This window comes from Lithobates pipiens, unplaced genomic scaffold, assembly GCF_037356315.1.
Source record: "Lithobates pipiens isolate NorthernLeopardFrog02 unplaced genomic scaffold, aLitPip1_a1.2 Scaffold_18, whole genome shotgun sequence".
NCBI lineage: Eukaryota > Metazoa > Chordata > Amphibia > Anura > Ranidae > Lithobates > Lithobates pipiens.
In genome coordinates, this window is record NW_027507758.1 from 548,782,768 (window position 1) to 548,805,746 (window position 22,979).

At 42.4% G+C, this 22,979-nt stretch overlaps 1 protein-coding gene across 1 annotated transcript in view; it reads right to left on the minus strand.

The window, feature by feature from the left end:
* Nucleotides 1-505: 505 nt before the first annotated feature.
* ATAD2B (ATPase family AAA domain containing 2B) overlaps nt 506-22,979 on the minus strand; it is a 201,962-nt gene continuing 179,488 nt past the window's right edge. Inside the window, exons 26-28 of the mRNA XM_077488860.1 lie at nt 8,075-8,169; nt 7,848-7,976; nt 506-4,491 (exon numbers count right to left, since the gene is read on the minus strand). Of these exons, the coding sequence (XP_077344986.1) occupies nt 4,450-4,491; nt 7,848-7,976; nt 8,075-8,169 (266 nt within the window). The 3' untranslated portion in view covers nt 506-4,449. The remainder of the gene's footprint in view (nt 4,492-7,847; nt 7,977-8,074; nt 8,170-22,979) is intronic.

Sequence of the window (22,979 nt, forward strand, 5' to 3'; positions counted from 1 at the left end):
AGTGAAAGGTGGTAAAACTATTGTACCACTGACCATGAAAGACCACATCACTTTTATTCTTTAACATTTGTTAATGCTCTAAAATCTTTTAGCAGCAAAACGACTGCACTGTTACTGTCCATGGGAGTTAAGTTGTGAAGAAATACACACTTGCTTCTGCCATTCTAGCCCCCGATTCCCATGGCACTTTGAAACGAGATGAGGTCATGCATTCAATAATCTTGCTGGTTGTGCCCAGTTAACAGGTTTGGTGTGGTGGTGGTGGTGGTGGTGGTGACAGAACTGTATGTAGTAAAATAACTAATCGCCATGGATTTTGGTCTCTTGGAAAAAGTTCTGGTTGACTGAGCACTTCTGAGAACAAGAACTCAGGAAAGCTGCCTTTTCTCATGTTACAATTTCAGGATTCTGTTTCTGCTATGTGGGAACCAAACTTTACATGCTTGACAGAGAAACGCACGGTAGGAATTATTAGTCAACTTCAGACACCAGTAAATGCCTCCTCTTAAACTGAAACGTTCATCTTTATTTGGATGCCCCATAAGACAAAACACAAGAGGATGTATAACAAAACAGCAGTACAAAAATTAGCCTATCTTATATACACATAAGCAATGTTTCAAAATGTAAACCCCATCCCCAGTGGAAAAGCAAACAAGAACAAAAGTTAATCCTAAAGAGATGTCATAAAAATATTTCCTACATGAACTACATTTTTATTTTTTTTTGCTAGCCAACTCATATATGCTGTGGTAAGGTTAAAAAAGGGGAAGTAATGTAAAAGTGCCCCCTCGGCTAGACACAGTAGAATGTGCCATTTTGTTCCTGATGGATACACCAAGCACCTAGCCTATCAATTAACCAGAAGCTAACATGTCAAGGCCATAGAGAGGTTAGCAATTGCTAGCCAACTGATAGGTCAAACCGTTCGTTGGTCAGGGTACAAAATGGCTTTTTAGTTTTACCCATTTGTGCTTAGCGAGAAGCGTCCCCTTACAACAGCCGTGATAACCATTTTGTATCTCGAGGCCTTGCTTATGATGACGCATCCTAGTGTGCCACACCCACAGTGGCAACAGCACAACAGGGGACAGGATGCAGTGCGGCTCAAGCTGCAAAATGGCTGCCTCTAGTTTTGCCCAGTTGTGCTCAATGTCAATCAAAAAAAAGCTGTTGGGCAATTTTTTCCTTTTCACAAATCTATCTTTAAAAAGAAGAAAAAAAAACAGCAGCAGTCCTATTTCAATACAACCTTTACAAAATACATTTTTTATTTTATTTTTAAATTTTATTAATAAAACTGACCTTGCCTTAAAGTAGGGTTTATCCTGCTCAGTGAGGGTTAAAAAAAAAAATTCTTTTGTAAAAAGTTCCACTTTATACAAAGATTGATTGTAGAAAGTCTATTTTTGTCAGAATTACTTTTGAGTTGTGAGAGCAAGAAGAATTTTTACCTACAAAAAAGAGGAGGGGAAAAAGACAGCAAACACCTGAGGTCTTCAAAACCCTCACGAGATTAAAAAAAAAAAAAAAAAAAAGAATTTTTGTAGGGAAAAATTGTTTTGTTTCAATCATAAAAAGTGGTATAATTAATCAGCCAGGCTTGTTTAATATTTAAAAGACAAAAATGAATTTACTGCAACTTTGGTTAACCTGAGGCCCAGGGAGTTGCAGTCAAACAAAAGGTCCACAAGTCAACCAGACAGAATCCAATTTATGAATTTAATAGCAAAAATGCCATTGGTGCTAACCGAATACTACATCTCCATTTCACACAGATATATTTAAAAAAAAAAAAAAAAAAAAAAAAAAGGAAAAAGGAAAAACAAGACAGTGTGACATGACAAAAAAAAATAAAAAATAGTTGATATTGAATTTAATAAATATGCTACATTGTTTGGTTTTGTATTTTCCGTAGTCTAAAAATGAACCCAAATGAAATGCTGACTGTACAAAAAGAAAAAAAAATATATATAAAAAAAAAAAAAAAAAAAAAAGTATAATTTACACTGAGCTGATATCCTTTCCTAACTAGACTCTCTAAACTGCGATGACACTGACATTGTTGAGTCAGACGTTTTGTGACAGGAACCTGTGCACATAAAGCAGCCTATCAAATTACTAGGAACTAAAGTCCTGTGCCCTATATAATCACTAGTTCCTTGCACCTTTACAGGATTCATCCAACAGCTGCTACACAATGTGAAGGTAAAGTATATTAACTACATAACTGCCAGAATGCTCTGTGATATAACACTCTAAGACAACAGTGCCTACATCCTCCGCTAAACACAAAACCCAGCCAATCGAGGCAAGTTGTCAACATGCGGGTGAAACCGATCAACTCCAATTGACCCCTGATAGACCAGTCTATGAAAAAAGTATGGCTGAATATTTGGGTTTCTAGTGGAGGAAGATTCCAGGTCAGCCAGTGACACCACTAGATGCTCGAGATACTGCAAATGGATGAGTCACAACGTAGGACTCTACTACTGAATATAGGGAGAAACAACAACTCTGTAAAAGACCACAAAAGCCATATTGACAAAAGTTACATAACATTAAATTGCTGTGAGTTACAGAGCAGTTAAGACAAGACATTGTACAGTCACACAAAAACACGTTAAAAAAAACAGAAGCCAAAAAATGTTAAAGTAACTTGTTCTCACGTATTCAATACTGGACTGTATTTCTTTTTAAATCTTAACACAAGGAACACCATGTTAAAAATGTATTTTCCCAGTTTTCAAAAGCAGGTGTGAACTTGGAGATTTTATGAATTTCTAAATAACTCCACCCATTGAATGAATAAAAAAAAAAAAAAAAAAAAAAAAAAAGAAAGAAAAATCAAAGTTGGAACAATTCTCACTTTTGAACGACAAAGATAACTGGGTACAAATCCATGTTTTTCTCTGCCAAATTGCTTAAACACAGAGTTACGTATAATGTGTACAATCAATAAAATGTGACAACAGTAGCACAAGGAGCACCTCAACTCACATGTCAAATAAAAACACGGGAGTTTTATTAGCCACAAAGCTGGTTCTTGTTGAGTTCATGCTTGTATAATTCACAAATGCATGCTGAGCAAGGGTGTGCCTACAAAGCTGTGCTCTACAAACCTATAGGGTGGCAAAGTTCTCTTCTGCCACCCAGAAATCCAGCAATGCATAGATCTGGAACATTTTTTGGTGAACTGGGTGCCAACATGTGTACAAGACTGATCTAGATGTACCCAAAGGACTTTGGAGCACCTGTATAAAACTGGTGGTGATGCAGGCGAGTATTAGTGAGGACTTAACACTTTGGAGTACCAAACATCACAAATACTAACTGGCTTGCAGAACACATACAAATAGACTCAAATTTGACATACAGGCAGCAATCGGTTTTACTCAAATGAAGAATGAAGGGGAAATAAACAGGTTTTAGACTAATAATGGTTAACTTTTGGCTGTTGAGGACCCCAAGTACCAGGATGCCCTCTCCAGTAACTGTTCTTGAAGTATCACAGTTGAGCTACAAAACTCTTAGTACACCCTACCAGCCAGCAGCTGCTGAACCAGGTTTGAGAAATCAGAGTTCCAGCATTCATTGCCAGCTAGCGGGTATTGAGGAGTCAAAGTTGAGCGTCCCACAAGTATCTAACAGTTAGCACCTGTTAAGGGAACAGAGCATGACAAATGTCTACAAAGCCCTAACATTCAGCACCTGTTAAAGAACCAATCCTGAAAGCCTGGGACTATGGCTCCTCAACAACCAAAGGATCACAAAGCTGTCTAGCTTTAATTCAGATTGAAACCTGACAACTTTTATCAGATAGTTTTGTTTGCTTCCTTCCTAACAATTAGACCCAATGGAAAATCGTAACATAGTGTTAAAAAGGCACAAAAAAGCTTTGAGTCAGTTCTTAGGGTAAGCTGCCACCAACTAGCTCCGACACGTCTTCAGAAGAGAATTTAATGAAACATGGTAGGAAAAAAATAAAAAGATGGTTTAAGAGTTTAGTAAAATGAGACAAACCAATAAATACAAGCATCTGGCTTTTTTTGTGATCCAGTTTTTTGTTTGTACAGTTCCATCGCAAGAATTGAAAGCCTCCCAATTTTGAGAAAGGGATGACTGGTGCCAACGGCTTTCTGGCATTTGAAATCGACAGATCGGTGGACTTCCCATCCACCTGCCATTAGCACCGTGATTCTTCAAACTGTAGTTGTTGGGTTTGTGTCCACCGGGGTTACGAAGTTCTGTTTGGTTCTAGTAGGCTGGTTGGCATCAAGTACCTGAGACGATAGCACCAATCTTGTTAAACAGCAGATGGTGGGAGGTTGAACACTGGGAGAGCAAGGTTCAGAGCAGACTTGGTGCCATTGAAAATAAATAAAAATCGCTTAAAAGGGCTCTCCCTATGAAGAGTCACAGAAAAAAATGTTGCAGTTTTGGCAACGTTCACAGGAATGTTAGAAACTTCTCAACTGTCCTTTCCATCTCCTGCAAAAGAAACAAAGCCGTTAACCTTAACCAGTTCCACTCAAACAATCGTTTGCACGTGTTAAAATCCGCAATTGTGTTTATAAAATGACAACCACTTGCTGACCGCCTAACTGTAAAATGTATGTCATGACTTTACAGTTAAGTACTGGGGTTATGGCTGCAGCTAGATGCCATAACGCCGGTATCTTTTTCTTCAGGATGTTGGCTTTATGTTAAAAGTGATCCTAGTGGCAGATTTGCCACAGGGCCCCTTTTATAGGCCGCGGGAGAGGTACCCCCTCCCACTGCTTTCCGGACATTTCCGCGCTTACCAGAGCCGTCAGTAAACCAGGGACCAATCTGGCTTGGCCAACGGCTAGGCAGGATGTCGAGTGAGGGCAAGACAGCCCCCACTTGGCTCTATGCCCTTGGAGGACCGGAGCAAGATCCATCACTTCCTGTTCTCAGGCAAAGGATTTATTTCATTTATTTATTTATTTATTTTTACATCAAAAGGTCTTTTTTGCTTTTAAAGGTAAACGAGATCTGGGGTCTTTTTGACCCCAGATCTCTCAATAAAGAGGACCTGTCATGCTCATTTATTTTACAAGGAATGCTTACTTTCCTTGTACTAGCATTAAAAGTGATCAAAAAATTAAATTAGAAAGGGACAGTGCAAAAAGAAAAAGTAAAACCAATAGGAAAAAAAAAAAAAAAAAAATCCCTCTGAGCTCGCGTGCAGAAGCGAACGCATATGCAAGTCGTGTCCACATATGTAAATGGTGAACAAACCACAGCTGAGGTATTGCTGTGATCATTAGAGAGCAAGAATTGTAGCACTACACCACCTCTAGCTCTAAACAGGTAACCTGTAAATGTTTTTTTAAAGCATCGCCTATGAAGATTTTCAAGTACCGTTGTTTGTCATTCCACGAGTGTGCGCAATTTTAGAATTTTCAGTGTATCATCCTTCACATTATACAAAAAAATTGGGCTAACTTCACCTTTTTTTTTTTAATTCATTAAAGTGTATTTTTTTTAAATTGCGTTTGAAAGACTGCTGCACAAATACAGTGTGACACAAAATATTGCAACGACCGCCATTTTATTCTCTAGGGTCTCTGCTAAAAGGAAAAAATATGTAATGCTTGTGGGGTTCTAAGTAATTTTCTAGCAAAAAAAATACAGATTTTTACCTGTAAATAACAAATGTCAGAAAGGCCCAGTTAGCAAGTGATAAAAACTCCCAGAACAAAAATATATTTTCTGAAAGCAGAAAATATAGAATAAAATGTAGAACAAAGACAGTAGTTGAAAATTTTTATGTTGCTTGGCGTTTGTGTAACTTGTTGTCAAAGGCACATTTCATGAAAAAACAAAAAATGAAACAATGCAATACTCAATGCTTTTGATAAAATATAAAAGTTGTATCGAGTAAAAAACGCCAAGAAAGTCAAGTCTTCAAGTGATCTTAAAGGGATTGTAAAGTTAATTTTTTTTTTTTTTTTTTTTAGATAACAAACATGTTATACTTACCTCCACTGTGCAGCTCATTTTGCACAGAGTGGCCCCGAACCTGCTCTTCTGTGGTCCCTCAGCCTCTGTCTCTGCTTCTTCCCGCAGGTACTTCTCACATTCATGCGAGCTCCCTCGCATGGTGAGAAGCATCTGCGGGCGTGCTCCCGTGATACAGCCGGCGGCTATAGCCGCTCGCTGTATCACACGGCCCCACCCCCCGCGTCAGTGGATGTGATTGACAGCAGCGCGAGCCAATGGCTGCACTGCTTTACATCCATCCACTCCATCCAATCAGCGGCCAGGCTGAGTGGCGAGGAAGGACGCCGGGGGCGAGCACGGGATTTTCGAGGGGGTGAGCCAAGTAAAACGGGGGGGCTGGCACTGTCAGATGTTTTTTCACCTTAATGCACAGAATGCATTAAGGTGAAAAAACATTTACCTTTACAACCCCTTTAAAGTCATTTTTTTTTTGTTTAAAACAAACATCATACTTACCAGCTCTGTGCAGTGGTTTTACACAGAGCATTCCAGAACCTCCTTCTCGCAGCTTGCCATCGGAGCACCCAAGCTAAGTCGCTGCTCTGTGTCCCAAATCAGACATGGAGCTGTGGCTCGGCCCCACCCCCTCTCTCCCCTCATTGGCTCACTGACTAACAGCAGCAGGAGCCAATGGTGCCCGCTGCTGTCTCAGCCAATGACAAGAGAGTGTCCCCGGACAGACGAGGCTACTGTGCAACATCACTGGATCGAGATGGGGCCCAGGTTAGTATAGGGGGGCTGCTGAACACAGAAGGTCTTTTATCTTAATGCATAGAATGCTTTAAGATATAAAAAAACATAAAAAACAAAAACAATCTTCTGCCTTTACAACCACTTTAAAACTACATGTACATATATAGTGATTAAACCACGGTACCTACAAGTTTCTATTGGCAACAACTTAAAATCCTTCACACATCAACCATAAAATATAGTTCTAGAATTATTGCTCTCACTCTGACATTCTCAGAGACACCTGACGAGTGGTGGAATCGCAGCCTGCATAAATGTTGCATCTTGGCGGTGTGTGCACGGCAACAGGGTTACGGTTATTTTTTTATATATTTTTTTTAACTTCATTACCATCACAAGGAGGCTAAAAAGTCCCCTATGTGATAGCACTATGCAGATGACAGACCACTTATCTATTAGGCCCAAATAGCTCCCCTGACCACCTCAGCAGCTAATCAACTATAGGTTGCAAACTTGCAATGCTTCCTTTGTTTTAACAGCCAGGGAATGACAGCTTTTAAAACGGAAATGCTGAAAGCTGAGCGATTCCAGCATCTATTTACAGCAGAGGACATAAAGGATTGGATGTCCGATCTTCTCCAACACACCCTCCTGACAGTTTATTGTGGTCTTGGGCTCCTGGACAGAACGGGGTGGTGCCACACTGCCTTCACTGTAACAGCAATTGGGCGGTTATGCAGCTGCCTGGATCACTCTTGCATGACTGCTAGCTAATTAAAATTGGTAACAGGTCATGGCTGCTACTGCCCCCATAATAAGCTTGATATAAATGCTTCACTCTGGACATATGTAGTACACCCAAACAGGCAAAGTAGGTAAGGGAAAGTAGTATTTAATTTGTAAGTATGTTGTACGGTTTATTCGTTTTGAACAAAAAAATAGATACTATACATACATACATATTTAGCTTCGAAATACATTTTTGGGCGAACAGGACGTTCTCACATGGTTATGGACTACAGTATTGAGCTGGCCAGAAATAAAGCCATAATCCACTTGAATGGATATTGAGAAATCCATTGGGAACAGGGCCATTCTAATACAAAACTGCAAATTCAACTCACCTCCACTAGGGCAGTCTTGTCATACTCCATCCTGTGGATGTAGATACACTGGCTGAGGACAGAGTACCACCTCTCCAACTCATCCACTGTCAGATTGCAGCTTTTCTTTACCACAGTATTAAGCAGTTTCTAAAATGGTGAAATATATATCAAGAATAAGACCATTGTGGGAAAACCAACACCAGACATCTACTAGATCATATATAAGAAACTGGTAGTATCATTACCTCTAGCTTGTTGTTGTCAACAATCAAAGGTGGCTCTGGATCAAGGTTCTCGTTCAAATAATGGTCCTTGTGTAGAATTTTGCTGCCTGGATTGCCTATGTCAGAACAAACAAGGCACATGGTAAGCAGAAATTAAATGGCTTTGTAGGGGAAAAAAATGAAAACATTACTAAAAAACTGGTACAGATCAAGCGTAAAGCAATTTTATTTTTTCATTTTTGAAGGAGTAGAGAATGGTTAAAGCTCTAGTAAGGTTTTTTTTTCCTGTTTGTGCTCCATGTAAGAGATGTCCCTTAAAAGGGAAAGTTTAATTAAAATTTTCCACAAAATAAAATCCTCCTTGCATTCCAGCATCCCCAGCACATAATATATTACCCATCCACTATTCAAATACTTGTTCTAATCTACTTCCATACACTTAGGCCTTGGGCAGCCTGCCTGAAGAAAAACCTCCTTAGGCAGCCCCCTTTGCGCGGTCAAACACCACACTTCTCAGTGGGTTCTCTGAACCAGCCCACATTTCTCACCTGGAAAATGATTGAGTGCGAGTTGCCAGGGAAAATGAAGGGGGGGGGGGTGAATGGGAGCCGTTCTCCCTGCAATTGCCCAGAGGAAGAGGAGAGGCGGCTGGATCATCACAGAGTGGCAATTGCCCACTTTAACAGCTTTCATTTAAATAGCCCACTGTTCCCGATGCTCAACATCACACACAGTCCACCCCTTCTGGCCTGGGTACTTTGATAGTCACATGTCTTGGCATTGGACAGGTTTTCTGTCTATCAAAGTACTGGGCCAGGAGGCGGGACTGTGTGCGACATTGAGCACCGAGAACACTGGGCATTTCAAATGAAAGCTGTTACAGCAGGCAATCCCCACTCTGATGATCCGGCTGGATCTACTCTTCCCTGGCACCGGTTAGGCTGCACTGATGGGCACTAGCCATGCTAAAATGCACGTGGGATATTTATTTGTGGAAAAAAAAAACACAAAAACAAACACTTAACTTTTTGTCCCAGAGACACAAAAGAAAAAGGAAATTACACCAGAAAAAAAAATATATATATAAAAAAAGTGTCCCTATTGAAAAACTCCCTCAATTCTCTGTTCTGGTGACTTAAAATTGTTATAAAGGCATGACAATTTTTATCTTACCGCGTTCCCTGGATTAAAGCGGCAGTAAACCTTGCTTGGTAATTTTTACCTACAGGCAAGCATAAAATAAGTTGAAATGAATATCTCCTAAATGTGCACAGTATAGGAGATATTCACCCTGAATTCAGCCAGTTATGTCAGTGGTGTACACCGTGCCAGAACTACGGGCTCCTGCACAAAAGCGTGGGAGTGACGTCATTGCGGCTCTGGCCAATCACACAGATGGAGTGTGCAAACCTGGAAGACAGGTGCGGGGGAACCTGTCAGCACTCAGCGGTGATCGTACAGTGTTGAATGAATGAAATGCTTGTGTAGCGCACAATGCGAACTGAATCGCCTCTAGGTGTTGGAGGGCTTTGTAGTAAAGCTTAAAAGTAAAAAATGTCCCCATATTTGTATCGCCCCCCACCCCCCCCCTAAACACTTACCCGAGTCCTCACTCCATTCAGCACTGTGCCTGTCTGTAGCAGATTTCTCCCTGCATTCACAGGACAGAGGCAGCAATGTGATCCATTGGTTCCTGTTGCAATCAAACAAATCCTGTGAGCAGATATTAGGGCTGACATGTGCTGCATCTATGGATGCACATAGCCTGGCTAGGGAGTGAGCTGGCATGTGCGCCCCCATAGGAAGTGGCTTCCTATGGTGGTACAGAGAAGAGAAGGAGCCAAGAGAACAGGATGGGGAACCCAGAAGGGGAGGTTTGCGACTGATCTGTGCAATAAGATTGCGCAGAACAGGTAAGTATAACGTGTGTTATTTGAAAAATATATATTTTAAGACTACATTCACTTTAACATGTAGGATGTACTCAGTTTGTGTATTAGAGACAATGGTGCATAGCAATAGGTGGTAAATCTCCCCAGTGAGGGACTTCAAACAGAAGCTCTACTGCGATTCTAATCCTTCCAAATTCTGTCCGAAACAAAAAGAAAAATTTTGACTTTAAGTACCATTTAATATTGCCAAAGATGGGCATTATTGCAGCTTTCCACATGTTGCAAGTCCTTCATATCCTGCTACCCCTTCCACAGGTAATAATTATAATGCAACACTCATTACTACTGTAAATTGTATTGAGTTAGGATTATAGTCAGCCTGTTTCTTCTGCGTTTTGTCTTCCAGATTGGCCATACATGGATCCAGCGATAGACTCCTCTTGAACGGGACTGTTGGAAAACTTGTGTTTGATTAGCACATGCAGCCAATCATCTGCAGCGCTGATCAGTGTATTCTTATCAAAGGAATCCCACTATCAGAATACAATAGTGCAGCAGGGAGGACTCCTCCATCCACCTCAATTATGTAGACGGGGGAATACATTCTTTTTCTTCAGATCAGCCAGGTGGTCAATCAAAAAATAGATACATCTATGGCCAACTTTGCTTTTTAATCTATGATATTGTTTTTTGGGTAGGGGTGGTGAGCATTTACAGGAGTAGAAAGATCTAATTATAATTTAGACTTCAGCCACCTTAAAGCGGAACTTTACCCATAACTTGATAAAGTTATTTAGGAAAGTCCATATATTCCACATTAAAATGTTTAACCACTTAAGCCCCGGACCAATTGTTAGCCTAAAGACCAGAGGTCTTTTTACAATTTTGCACTGCACTGCTTTAACTGGTAATTGCGCGGTCATGCAATGTTGTACCCAAACAAAATTTGCGTCCTTTTCTTCCCACAAATAGAGCTTTCTTTTGATGGTATTTGATTGCCTCTGCGATTTTTATTTTTTTATGATATAAAAGGAAAAAGACTGAAAATTTTGAAAAAAAAAATTTATTTTCTACTCTTTGTTATAAGAAAAATCGAATAAACTAAATTTTAGTCATACATTTAGGCCAACATTTATTCAGCCCCTTGTCTTTAGTAAAAAAAAAAAAAAAAAATGTCAATAAGCGTATATTTATTGGTTTGCGCAAAAGTTATAGCGTCTACAAACTAGAGTACATTTTCTGGAATTTACACAGCTTTTAATTTATGACTGCCTATCTCATTTCTTGAGGTGCTAAAATGGCAGGGCAGTACAACCCCCCCCCCCCCCCCCAAATGACCACATTTTGGCAAGTAGACACCGAAAGGAAATTGCTGAGGGGCAGGCTGAGCCCACTGAATATTTTTATTTTTTTGTCCCAACTGATTGAATGACCCCATTTTGGAAAGTAGACACCCCAAGCTTTTTACTGAGGCGCATGTTGAGTCCATGAAATATTTTATATTTTGCCAAAAGTTGCGGGAATATTACAAACTTTATTTTTTTTTTTGCACAAAGTTGTCACTAAATGATATATTGCTCACACATGCTATGGGCATAAGTGAAATTACACCCCAAAATAAATTCTGATGCTTCTCCCGAGTATGGGGATACCACATGTGGGGGACTTTTTGGGAGCCTAGCCATGTACGGGACCCCGAAAACCAAGCACCGCCTTCAGGATTTAAATATAAAACGCTCCCAAAAAAAAACGTAGTGATCGCAGGGATCAGGCCTGACTCTGCGAACGCTGCAGTTATGTGTTTAGTGTTTTGTAAGTGACAGTGATCGATCGATACTGCACTTGGGTGGGTTGGGCGGAGGGGCACAACGCAGGTGCTAGCAGGTATCTGGGCTGATCCTGCTAAATGCTTTTTTTTTGGAACCCTAAACTGCTGGGGATGCTAGTATAGATCTGATCAGATCAGATATTGATCTGTTCAGATACTATACCACTACGGGAGGTGTATGCTTTGCGTGTGGGTGTTAGCGGTACTGGCACTAACCTAGCGCTGCCTGGGGCGACGCAGACCCTAGCTGACCCTAAAACTTAATTGATATCACCCGCCGGGTGATCAGGGGGTTAAACCTTTATTGGGTAATAAATGGTGGGTGCCCGGGGGGGGGGGGGGGTGATTTGTGTGCCTATGGGTTCTCAAAAAGACCGCCCCGAGGAGAGTGACATCACTTCCTCCCTGCCTGTGTTTGCACTACACAGGCAGGGGAAGCTTCTCATTCGCCAGGAGCGATCGAGAGGGGATGGCCACCCCCTCATCCCGGATCGCTCCTGAAGCGAAACGGACCGCCGCAGCCAGCGGGAGGGGGTCCGATCGGACCCCCCCCACCCGCTGGAAGGCAAGCACGTACGGGTACGTGCTTGTGCCCATACATGCCATTCTGCCGACGTATATCTACATGCGGCGGTCCTTAAGTGGTTAAGTCTAAATCGCTGCCAGCCTGTCTATTACAGCCTAGCATACCACACTATGCAAGTTATTTCTAAAAAAAAAAAAAAAATACCTATTTAGAGCCTTCTTCAGGCCGGACCCATTTTTGCACCCACTTTACATCTCCGATGGATGGCTTCTGTGGGAGGGGCCGAGATCTCCCTGACATCACCCGAGAAGATCACGTGGCCTCCCGCAGAAACCCTGTCTTGGAGCTGCAAAGCGGGCATGAGTCACATAACCGGCCTAAAGATAGCTCTAAATAGGTATTTATGCCACTTGTTTTTAGAAATTACTTATATAGTGTGGTATGCCAGCCTCTAATAGAGGGGCTTGGCAGTGACCATTGTAGTTTGTTTTAATCTTTAATAATAATGGGGAGACAGACACAGAGGGAGCTGACAGGCAAGGAGGAGGGGGTGAGGAGGACAGAGGAGAGCAGAGAGGTGAGAACTGCGTATGTCGGAGGGATGCACTCTGACCACGGTGGTCAGGGCTCAGCAGCCCCGATTTTCATGGTCAGTACAGAGAGGGATACAAGATACAGGAAGTGGCAAGTTCAGGGACCTTATTGTTTTACAGTTTAGAGGGATCACAGATTACACAGCACAAGTGCTGTGGCATTTAATCTGCTTTAAGGGACCAGGATCAAATTTTTTTCTTTTTTGGGCTTAACATACACTTTAATAGTTGTGCTACTAAATTTAGTGTGTGCTGTAAATTGACTCCAGCATTGCTGTTTTTTGCTGGAGACTGCCATTTTGTTGAAGCCCAAAGCCCGTTGAACAGCAGTAAATAATAAAGTGGAACTAAACACATAACTTAACCCTGCTATAAACTTCTCCACAACTTTATCCCTGACCTGTCTGGTGTGTTCCTTGGCCTTCACGATGCTTTTTTTTTTTTTTTTTTTAACCACTTCAATACAGGGCACTTTCGCCCCCTTCCTTCCCAGCCCAATTTTCAGCTTTCAGCGCTCTCAGTGACAATTGCGCGGTCATGCTACACTGTACCCAAATGAAATTTTTATCATTTTGTTCGCACAAATAGAGCTTTATTTTGGTGGTATTTATTCACGACTCAGTTTTTTATTTTTTGCGATATAAGCGCAAAAAAGCGGAAATTTGGAAAAAAAAAACAATATTTTCTTTTTTCTACTTCAATAAAAATCCAATAAAATCAAATTTTGTCATAAATTTAAGCCAAAATGTATTCTGCTACATGTTTTTGGTAAAAAAAAATCCGTTAAGTGTATAATAATTGGTTTGTGTGATCACGGACATATGTACGCAAATGATCATGTACATATGTGTGCAGGTGATCACGTACATATGTGTGCAGATAATCATTGGGACATGTGATTTTAGTGGGACATATGTGGGGGACATGTTTTTATTATTAGGGACATGTGTTTTTATTATTTGGGGACATGTATGTTTTGGGGACATGTGTGGGGACATTGTGTTTATACTGTGTGATGTGTTTACTGTGTGGTGTGTTTACTGTGTACACTAGACTGGTGATCAGTGAGTAAAAAGCTGTAAAAAGCAGCTCATACTCACTGATCAGCAGCCGGCTGCAGCGATCTGCTCTCCTCTCCACAGCGATGACTTCTGTGTGAGGAGAGGAGGAGCCGATTGCCTAGCAACCGGCTGTTTGTTTACATCACATGACGGCCGTGATTGGACACGGCCGTCATGTGATCAGGAGGGCCAATCACAGAGCCCTCCTGCCGATCTGAGATGCGCCGTGTCCGGGTGACACGGGCGCATCGGGATCGCGCCGCTGCGCGGGCGATCCCGCTACTCCTGAATGACGTTCCTGAACGTCATATCAGGAGTAGGCGGCTCCCACCCGGCCGTATATGTGCATTGGCCGGGTGGGAAGTGGTTAACTAAGGTTTTCCAACAAACTTCTGAGGATTCATAGAACAGCTGTATTTATACTTGGAAAAAAAAAAATCTATATGGTGTTGAGCTCCAAATTAAAGATCAATAATGTGCCAAGTGTATATAGATGATCCACATAAAAATACAACATAAATCTCCAACAATTCCGAAATTGCGGAATACAATATAAATGACCAACAATTCCGAATATACAATCACAAAACAAAAGTCCATACGATTCACGAGATAAACCATACAAACAAGTGCAAGGAGAACAGATATAGTATGCCAGAAATTAAACATTTATTTAAAACTCAAACATATGCTGCGCTACTCACAAAGCATTAATAACTGGATAAAAACAAAACCAGTGCCAAGCTCGTACTCCGTCACTTCCGGTGTCCGTATATTCCTACGCGAGACGTTACGATCAAGCATAGCAAATGTTTAATTTCTGGCATACTTCACTATTGGCGTCTCCTGCCTCTCCTTCCCCCTTGGTCTGCTTGATATACTGCCCTGAGAGGCAAGATATGTGGATCTCATCCCATCAGTCCGGTCGACCTGAAAATCTGCAAGCTCTGGTTCCAAGCCCCGGTATATCTGCATCAGGAGCCCGGGGGTTAGAAATCCTCTCTGCAGCCAAGCAGCGTCTTCATAGCTGACAGGACAGGCTATGCAGCTGTTGATTGGTCGGCGCCGCCCATGTGACGGCGCTGACCAATTAGAATGCTCCAAAATGTCCCCCTCACGGGGGGGACGTTTTGGACATTCAGCTGAGGGGATTTCTTAACCTCCGGACACCTTGCACGGATATACCGGGGCTTAGAACTGGAGATTACCGCAGTCCAGGTCAGCAGGATGAGGAGGGAGACCTGTATAAGTTAACCTTACAGCGTTTTCTGTAAAGGTGAACTTACCCTTTAAAAGGAGTAGTAAAAGTAATTTATATCTTAATGCATTCTATGCATTAAGATAAAAAAACCTTCTGTGTGCAGCAGCAGCCTTTTAATATTAACCTGAGCCCCATCTCTGTCCACGAGTGTCTTGGCTGTCCGAGACTCTCCCTCCTGATTGGCCGCATCACAGCAGCGGCGACATTGGCTGACTGCCTTTGACAGCAGTGGGAGCCAATCAGGAGGGGGGGTGGGCTTGGGTCACAGCTCCCTGTCTGAATAGAAAAAAAGGAAGCTGTGACTCCGTTCGGGTGCCCACATAGCAAGCTGCTTGCTGTGGGGGCACTCGACAGGAGAGAGGGGCCAGGAGAGCAGAAGAGGGACTCTAGAAGAGGAGGATCATTGCACAGAGCAGGTAAGTATACATTTTTTCTTTAATAAAAATAACGAGACTTTACAAACTTTGCTATGACCAGTCATTTTCATGAAAAAGTTTTACGATGCCCGTCGGGGTATGCAAACTTTTAGGCACAACTGTTACTAGCTATCCCCCTCCCAAGCATATACCCACACATGCAGCTTCTTTGTTTTCCTCTATATAAGCCATGTGCTATGATATAAAATTCATCTCGCATGACAGTAGTCATTAAGGAGAGACTGACATCGAGCTCCTGATATTTGATATTTTAAGATGATGTTTGACTAAGGATCCAGAAGTGGTTGCTGCTTTGATTATCCAGCTGCTCAACATTTACAACCAGATGGATTCTTTGGGCATAACCTTTCCACACAGAACCAGTCTCTGCGTCTTCCGAAAGCTCCAAGCAGCCATTTCCAAATAAAAAAAACTGACAAAAACTGGATTTAATATACAACCCCCATGCCAAAAAAGTTGGGACGCTATGGAGAAGCTACATAAAAACAGAATGCAATAATTTGCAAACTACATAAATTGATATTTTATTTGCAAAAGAAAACAAATGTTTAACCACTTCCCGACCAGCGCACGACGATGTACGTCGACAGAATGGCACAGGCAAGCATATTGGCGTACAGGTACATCCAATATTCAATAGCGCCCTGCCATCGGGAGCGCGCCGCCGGCAGCGCGCTCCCGCACTGGTTGGGACCCCCGTGAGTCTGGTCGCGGGACCCGCGGACTCGATCGCCGCGGGCATCCCCGCGATCGTCTCACGGAGCCGCCGAATGGAGGAAATGCAGAGTAAACTGCATTTCTCCATTCTGCCTAGCAACCCCCCCACAGTTAGTAACACACCCCTAGGAACACTTAACCCCTACACTGCCACCCACTGGTTAACCCCTTCACTGCCAGTGTCATTTACACAGGAATCACTGCATTTATATAGCAGTGATTCCTGTATAAATGACAATGGTCCCAAAAATGTCCGATGGGTCCCCCACAATGTCGCAGTCACAATAAAAATCGCTGATCGCCGCCATTACTAGTAAAAAAAATTAAAAAATTAATAAAAATGCTATAAAACTATCCCTATTTTGTAAACGCTATAACTTTTGCGCAAACCGATCAATAATCGCTTATTGCGATTTTTTTTTTACCAAAAATATGTATAAGAATACGTATCGGCCTAAACTGAGGGAAAAAACGTTTTTTTTATATATTTTTGGGGGATATTTATTACAACAAAAAGTAAAAAATGTTTTTTTCAAAATTGTCGCTCTATTTTTGTTTATAGCGCAAAAAATAAAAACCGCAGGGAGCCACGTCGCACGACCGCGCAATTGTCAGTTAAAGCGACGCAGTGCCGAATCGCAAAAAGTGGTCTGGTCTGAAAGTGGTTAAACTGAGAAAATGTACAGTTTTAGTTAAACCCCTTTCACACTGGGGCCATCCGTGCGTTAGTGGTAAAGTGCAGCTCGTTTTAGGAGCTCTTTTCGGCCTCTAGCCGAGAGCTTTTCACCCCAAAGGGTGAAAAGTGCCCGTGTTATGGCGCTAAGCACTTTTCAGGCGCTTTGGAAGTGCTGCCCATTTCAATAGGCAGTGCTCCCAAACTACTCAAAGATGCTGCTTGCAGGACTTTTCCTTTTTGCAAGCACACCGCCCGGGTGTGAAGAGTCACAGTAAAATTAATGGAAGACAGTTTTCAGGTGCTTTACAGGCACTATTTCTAGAGCTAAAACTTCCAAAAACCACCTCAGTGTGAAAGGTCTAAGAAAAAAAAAAAAAAAAAAAAATTAATTTGTAATTTTGAAATCGTAGCAACACATCTCAAAGTTGGTACAAGGCCATGTTTACCATGGTGTAGCAACTCTTCTTTTAACACCCTGTAAATGGCTGGGGGAGACCAGTTGCTGGAGTTTTGGGAGAGGAATGTTGTCCCATTCTTGCCCGATATAGGATTCTTCCTGCTCAACAGTCCTGGGTCGTGAACCTTTGCCCATATTTACTTCTGAGACCCTCTAAGATGCCCTTTACATACTCAATCATGTTACTGACCTGTTGCCAATTGTATAATAAGTTGCAAAACGTTCTTCCAGCTCTTCCTTGTTAGTACCACTTGCTTTGCCAGCATTTTATTGCCCTGTCCAAACTCTGAGACATGCTGCACGCCACCTTTTTTTCTTAAAACTGTACATTTTCTCAGTTTAAACATTTAATGTGCATTTCATTTTCTATATGGAATAAAATATGGGCTTAACCAGTTCCAGACCGACGCACGCCGATGTACGTCGGCAGAATGGCATGGGCAGGCATATTGGCGTACAGGTACGTCCATTTTTATATGCCACCCTATCATCGTGTGCGCGCCACCAGCGGCGCACTTGCGTGCCGGTCGGGACCCCCGTGAGTCAGGTCTCGGGTCCCGCGGACTCGATCGCCGCGGGAATACCCGCGATCGTCTCACGGGGCGGCTGAACGGGGAGATGCCATTGTAAACAGCATCTCCCTGTTCTGCCTAGCAACAAGTGACGCTGATCTCTGCTCCATGTGATTGGAGCAGAGATCAGTGTTCACTAACACAAAGCCCAGCCCCCCACAGTTAGTAACATGCCCCTACACTGTCACCCCCTGGTTAACCCCTTCACTGCCAGTGTCATTTACACAGGAATCACTGCATTTGTATAGAACTGATTGCTGTATAAATGACAATGGTCCCAAAAATGTCCGATGTGTCCGCCATAATGTAGCATAGAGGTCTACCGATATGGGTTTTTCTCTGGCCGATGCCGATATTTAGAAATCATGGCGGCCGATAGCCGATATATGATGCCGATTTTTTGGGGCCGATATGTTAGGCCGATTTTTTTAATCCCCCTTGATCTCATAAAATCTAACACACCTTTCCCACTGGGACATTTTTCAGGCGCTTTTGGGCTAAAAATAGCGCCTGTAAAGTGCCTGCAAAACGGCTCCCCTGCAGTCTGTGTGAAAGACAGAGTGCTTTCACACTGAGTGCCCGTTCACACAGGGGCGACACGACTTGCAGCGCGACTCACAGACGTGACCTGCACACGACTTCAGCAGCGACTTGCAAAACGACGACTGTATAGAAGTCAATGCAAGTCGCCTGAAGTCGCCCCAAAAATAGTACAGGAACCTTTTTCTAAGTCGGAGCAACTTGAGTCTATAACGGGCACTAAGGCGATGCGCTGGCAGGATCTTAAAAAAAGTCCTGCAAGCAGCAAGTTTGGAGTGGTGTATACCACTCCTCCACCACTCCTGCCCATTGATATGAATGGGCACCACTGCCGAAGCGCATGCAATGCGATTTGGCAGCGGTGCTTCACGGGCGCATTTAACCTCTTCCTCGGCCGCTAGCTGGGTTTTATGTGCCCCACTAGCAGCCAAATAGCGCCGCTAAAATGATGGTAAAGAGCCGCTAAAACTTGCAGCGTTTTACCATCAATGCCTGATACAGAAAATTTCTTACATTTAAACATTTATTAAACAAAACAAACCTCCAATCAGTTTACTTGTATGTATGATTTAGATTTAAAAAAAAAAACTATATATTAAATAAAAACAGGTAGTCAAAACTTTTGGACGAAAAAAAAAATGGGCTAACTTTACTGTTTTTAAAAAAATTTTTTTAAATAGTGTATTTTTTTCCCAAAAAAATGCATTTGAAAGACCTCTGTGCAAATGCCGTGTGACAAAATATTGCAACAACCGCTATTTTATTCCCTAGGATCTCTGCTAAAAAAATATATATATATAATTTTTGGGGGGTCTAAGTGATTTTCTGGCGGAAAATACTGGATTTTTACTTGTAAGCAACAAGTGTCAGAAAAGATTTAGTCTTTAAACGGTTAAATTGAGAACTTCTACACACTGAGATGATTTCATTCATTGAAGTGTAAACACTATCTTTTTGTTCTTTTCTTGGCAGATTGCCCAGAGAGGAGGAAAGTCGTTTCTATGACGACTCAGGCAACTTACACTGACTTCTATTACAGAAGTCATTTCCAAGTTGTGCTGTTCTAAATCGGCCTTTTTATCAGCACAATCGGCCGATGCCGATTAATTAAAAAATGGCAAATATCGGCCGATATATCGGTCGACCTCTAATGTCGCAGTCACAAAAATCGCTGATCGCCGTCATTACAAGTATATTAAAAAAAAAAAAAAAAAAAAAAAAAGCCATAAAACTAGCCCCTATTTTGTAAACGCTATAACTTTTGCGGAAACCAATCGCTTATTGCAATTTTTTTAACCAAAAATATGTAGAATACGTATCGGCCTAAACTGAGGGAGAAAAGTGTATTTTTTATATATTTTTGGGGGATATTTATTATAACAAAAAGTAAAAAAAAAATTTTTTCCCCAAAATTGACGCTCTTTTTGTTTATAGCGCAAAAAATAAAAACCGCAGGGGTGATCAAATACCACCAAAAGAAAGCTCTATTTGTGGGGAAAAAAAAAAGACGTAAATTTTATTTGGGAGCCACGTCGCACAGAGCCACGATGTAGGGATACATGCAGGAGGCATGTATATACTTATAGATAACCCCTATGGCAGTAGTTTAGAAAGGATGACATTAGGTTTACATCCACTTTAATAGACTTTCAAATCATTGCATTTTATTTTTATATAGATTTTACACAGCATATCAACATTTTTGGGAGTTGGGGTTGTAAATGAGCTTCTAATATAAGTGCTCCATAAATGGCCACGGCATGAGCTTGTGAGGATACTTGCTAGAGGAGCTCTGTGAATCCACCACACAAATCGCATCCACAGCAGTCTTTCTGGGGAGATTTTGACCCCAAACTATGCCATCTAGACGGCGACCATGGTGCCGAGTGGTAAATGCCAGGCTACATGTGCAGTCTACCCTATCCCTTCTACACATCTCCCATCATCTTCGCTTCTTCTTCTGACCTCAGCCTCCAACACAGACCGCACTCAGAGCCCTCCATCCACCTTGATGACCCTGCTAAGCCAAGGGATATCATTTTCTAGCTGCAAAAATATTCATTGAAGGCATGCATAATGTTCCACGTCAGAGGTGTCCGCTATGTGGACTTTGATGGCGCACAGTTGTCCTCCTTCCCGGATCTTTCCAGACACACCTTAATGCAACGTTGTGCCCTCAAGCCACTACTTGTGGCCCTTCAGGATGCAAAGCACGTCTTACAGATGGGGCTTCCCTTTTAATTTGTTGGTCAATATACCTTACGCCAGGGCTCGACAAACCCCGGTCGCCAGGTCGCATTTGCGCCTAGATTTCGTGTCCTGGCGACTGGGGCAACGCTGCTGGGGTATCCTGTCTCCATTTGGACCCCGAACTCCGCCGCGCAATTCCATCGGGCCGCGCCGGCCAGTAATTGAGGCCGCGGCTTTGCGGCCTTCTAAAATCTTTCGGTAGTCTGGCGCCATCTTGTGGTGGATGTAGAAATTTCACCCTATTCCAATAATGCTAATTCCTAATGGAGTGAAGCTCCCCTGCCTGTTTTTTGCCCAACGGTGAGTGTGGTGGCTGGTAAATGGCTTCTCATTATATTATATATTATTAAATTTATTAATTTATTTATTAATTTAATTATATATATATATATTTTTTTTTTGTAATTTTTTTTTTTTTTGTAAAAAGTAAAAAAAAAAAAATATTTTAATTAAGGAAAAAAAAAAATATTATTTGTAATCCTCCCTGCTTGACCCCTTTCACAAGGGCTGTCTGATCAGGTTCACCTGTCAGTTTTTCAGGCGGACCTGATCGAACCCTTAGCAGGGAAATGGCAGTAAATGAGCGGGAATATGTCGGAAATAATAGTCACATTCTTTTGTTAACCACTTCGTGCCCGCGCTATAGATGAAAGATGTCTACAGCGCGGACACCAATTGCCGGGAGGGCGTCCCTAGACATCCTCCTGTTTACTTCCCCTCTGCACGCCGCCATGGGCGAGCATCGGGGAAGTTCTGTGTTGGCCGTGTCCCTTGGATACAGCCAATCACAGATCATGCTAAATGACCAATCACAGCGGCCATTTAGCACTCGAGCGGTGTGTCCAATGAGAGGTGATCTCATATGTGGGGGGCTGGGGGCTATCTTCCCCTCACTCGTCTCCATGTCAGGCCAGGGACAGGTCCAGATCGCCGTCACCGACCTGGCTCCTAACTTTTTTAGCTGGCTCCTAGATTCCAAGCAAATTTGTCAACCCCTGCCTTACGCAATAAGGACGAGTTGCCGCAGTTCTTGCACAACCTGGGCCTACCTACCATTGATCTTCCAGATTTGAGGTCTTCACCGGAGAGTCCACTCCTTGTACGTCCACAACCTTGGCACCTTGCACACCGCAGAGGACGGAATAAGCGCAGGTCTAGAGGTGATCCCCCTCCGTGCTATCGCCCCAATATTCGCACCCTCAGAGGAGGTTCTGAAGGACTCAAGTAAACTGTTTAACCGGATATTGTTTCCTTATACAGGGACCCCCAGGGTTATTTTTCAAATTTTACGAAAGCTGTGGTAATTTGGCTTGCACATCTTTGATGGTGCAATGCTCTTTATACCAAACAAGTTTTTCTGGGCTCACACATGGTCCTGTGCCCCTTTCCCCCAAATAGGCCAACTCCTAGGCATTTATGGAGTGGAGATCCCAGACTAGTAGTGGTTGGTTATGCTGGGATGCCCTTACCGCAAAGATTCTCCTAAATATACTGTATGTCTTAATGGTTTTAGGTTTTCTAGGTTTTTACTTTTATTTTCTCCGCACTCCTCGACTCTTGGACCAGTCACTTGCAGGACTCTCCTCTCCGACAAGGACCTTGGATTTCTCCACAACTCCCGTACATCACGGCTTCCCTGAAAGTGGTGTTGTATAATGTGTTGGGCCTAGGATCGCCTAATAAACGCAGTAAGTTCTGGCTTGAAAAAAAAAAAATGCTTGGGGGCACAGATTCTTATTACAGGAGACGCTTTTGCACCGACTCAGTCCCCCTGTATAACCAATGGTTTCTCAGCAACTCTCCATGTTTTAAATTAAGCGGGGTTGCCCTAGCTATACATAAACAATGTCCCTTTGTCATGACGGACCAGCTTACTGACTCTAATGGCAGATACATTTTACTTAAAGGCACCATTTTAGGTTGTAAATTTACTTTTGCAACCATGTACGCACTGAACACTCAACAGCTCACTTTCCTAGACTCAGATTCCATCTCCACCTTGAGTGTGCCAGCTGCTCTGGGGGGGTGATTTCAATGTCAGCCCGGACCCGAGGATGGACCCATCTACAGGTCATTCTACCCACTCTTCGCTTTCCTTAAGCACTTCAGAAAAACC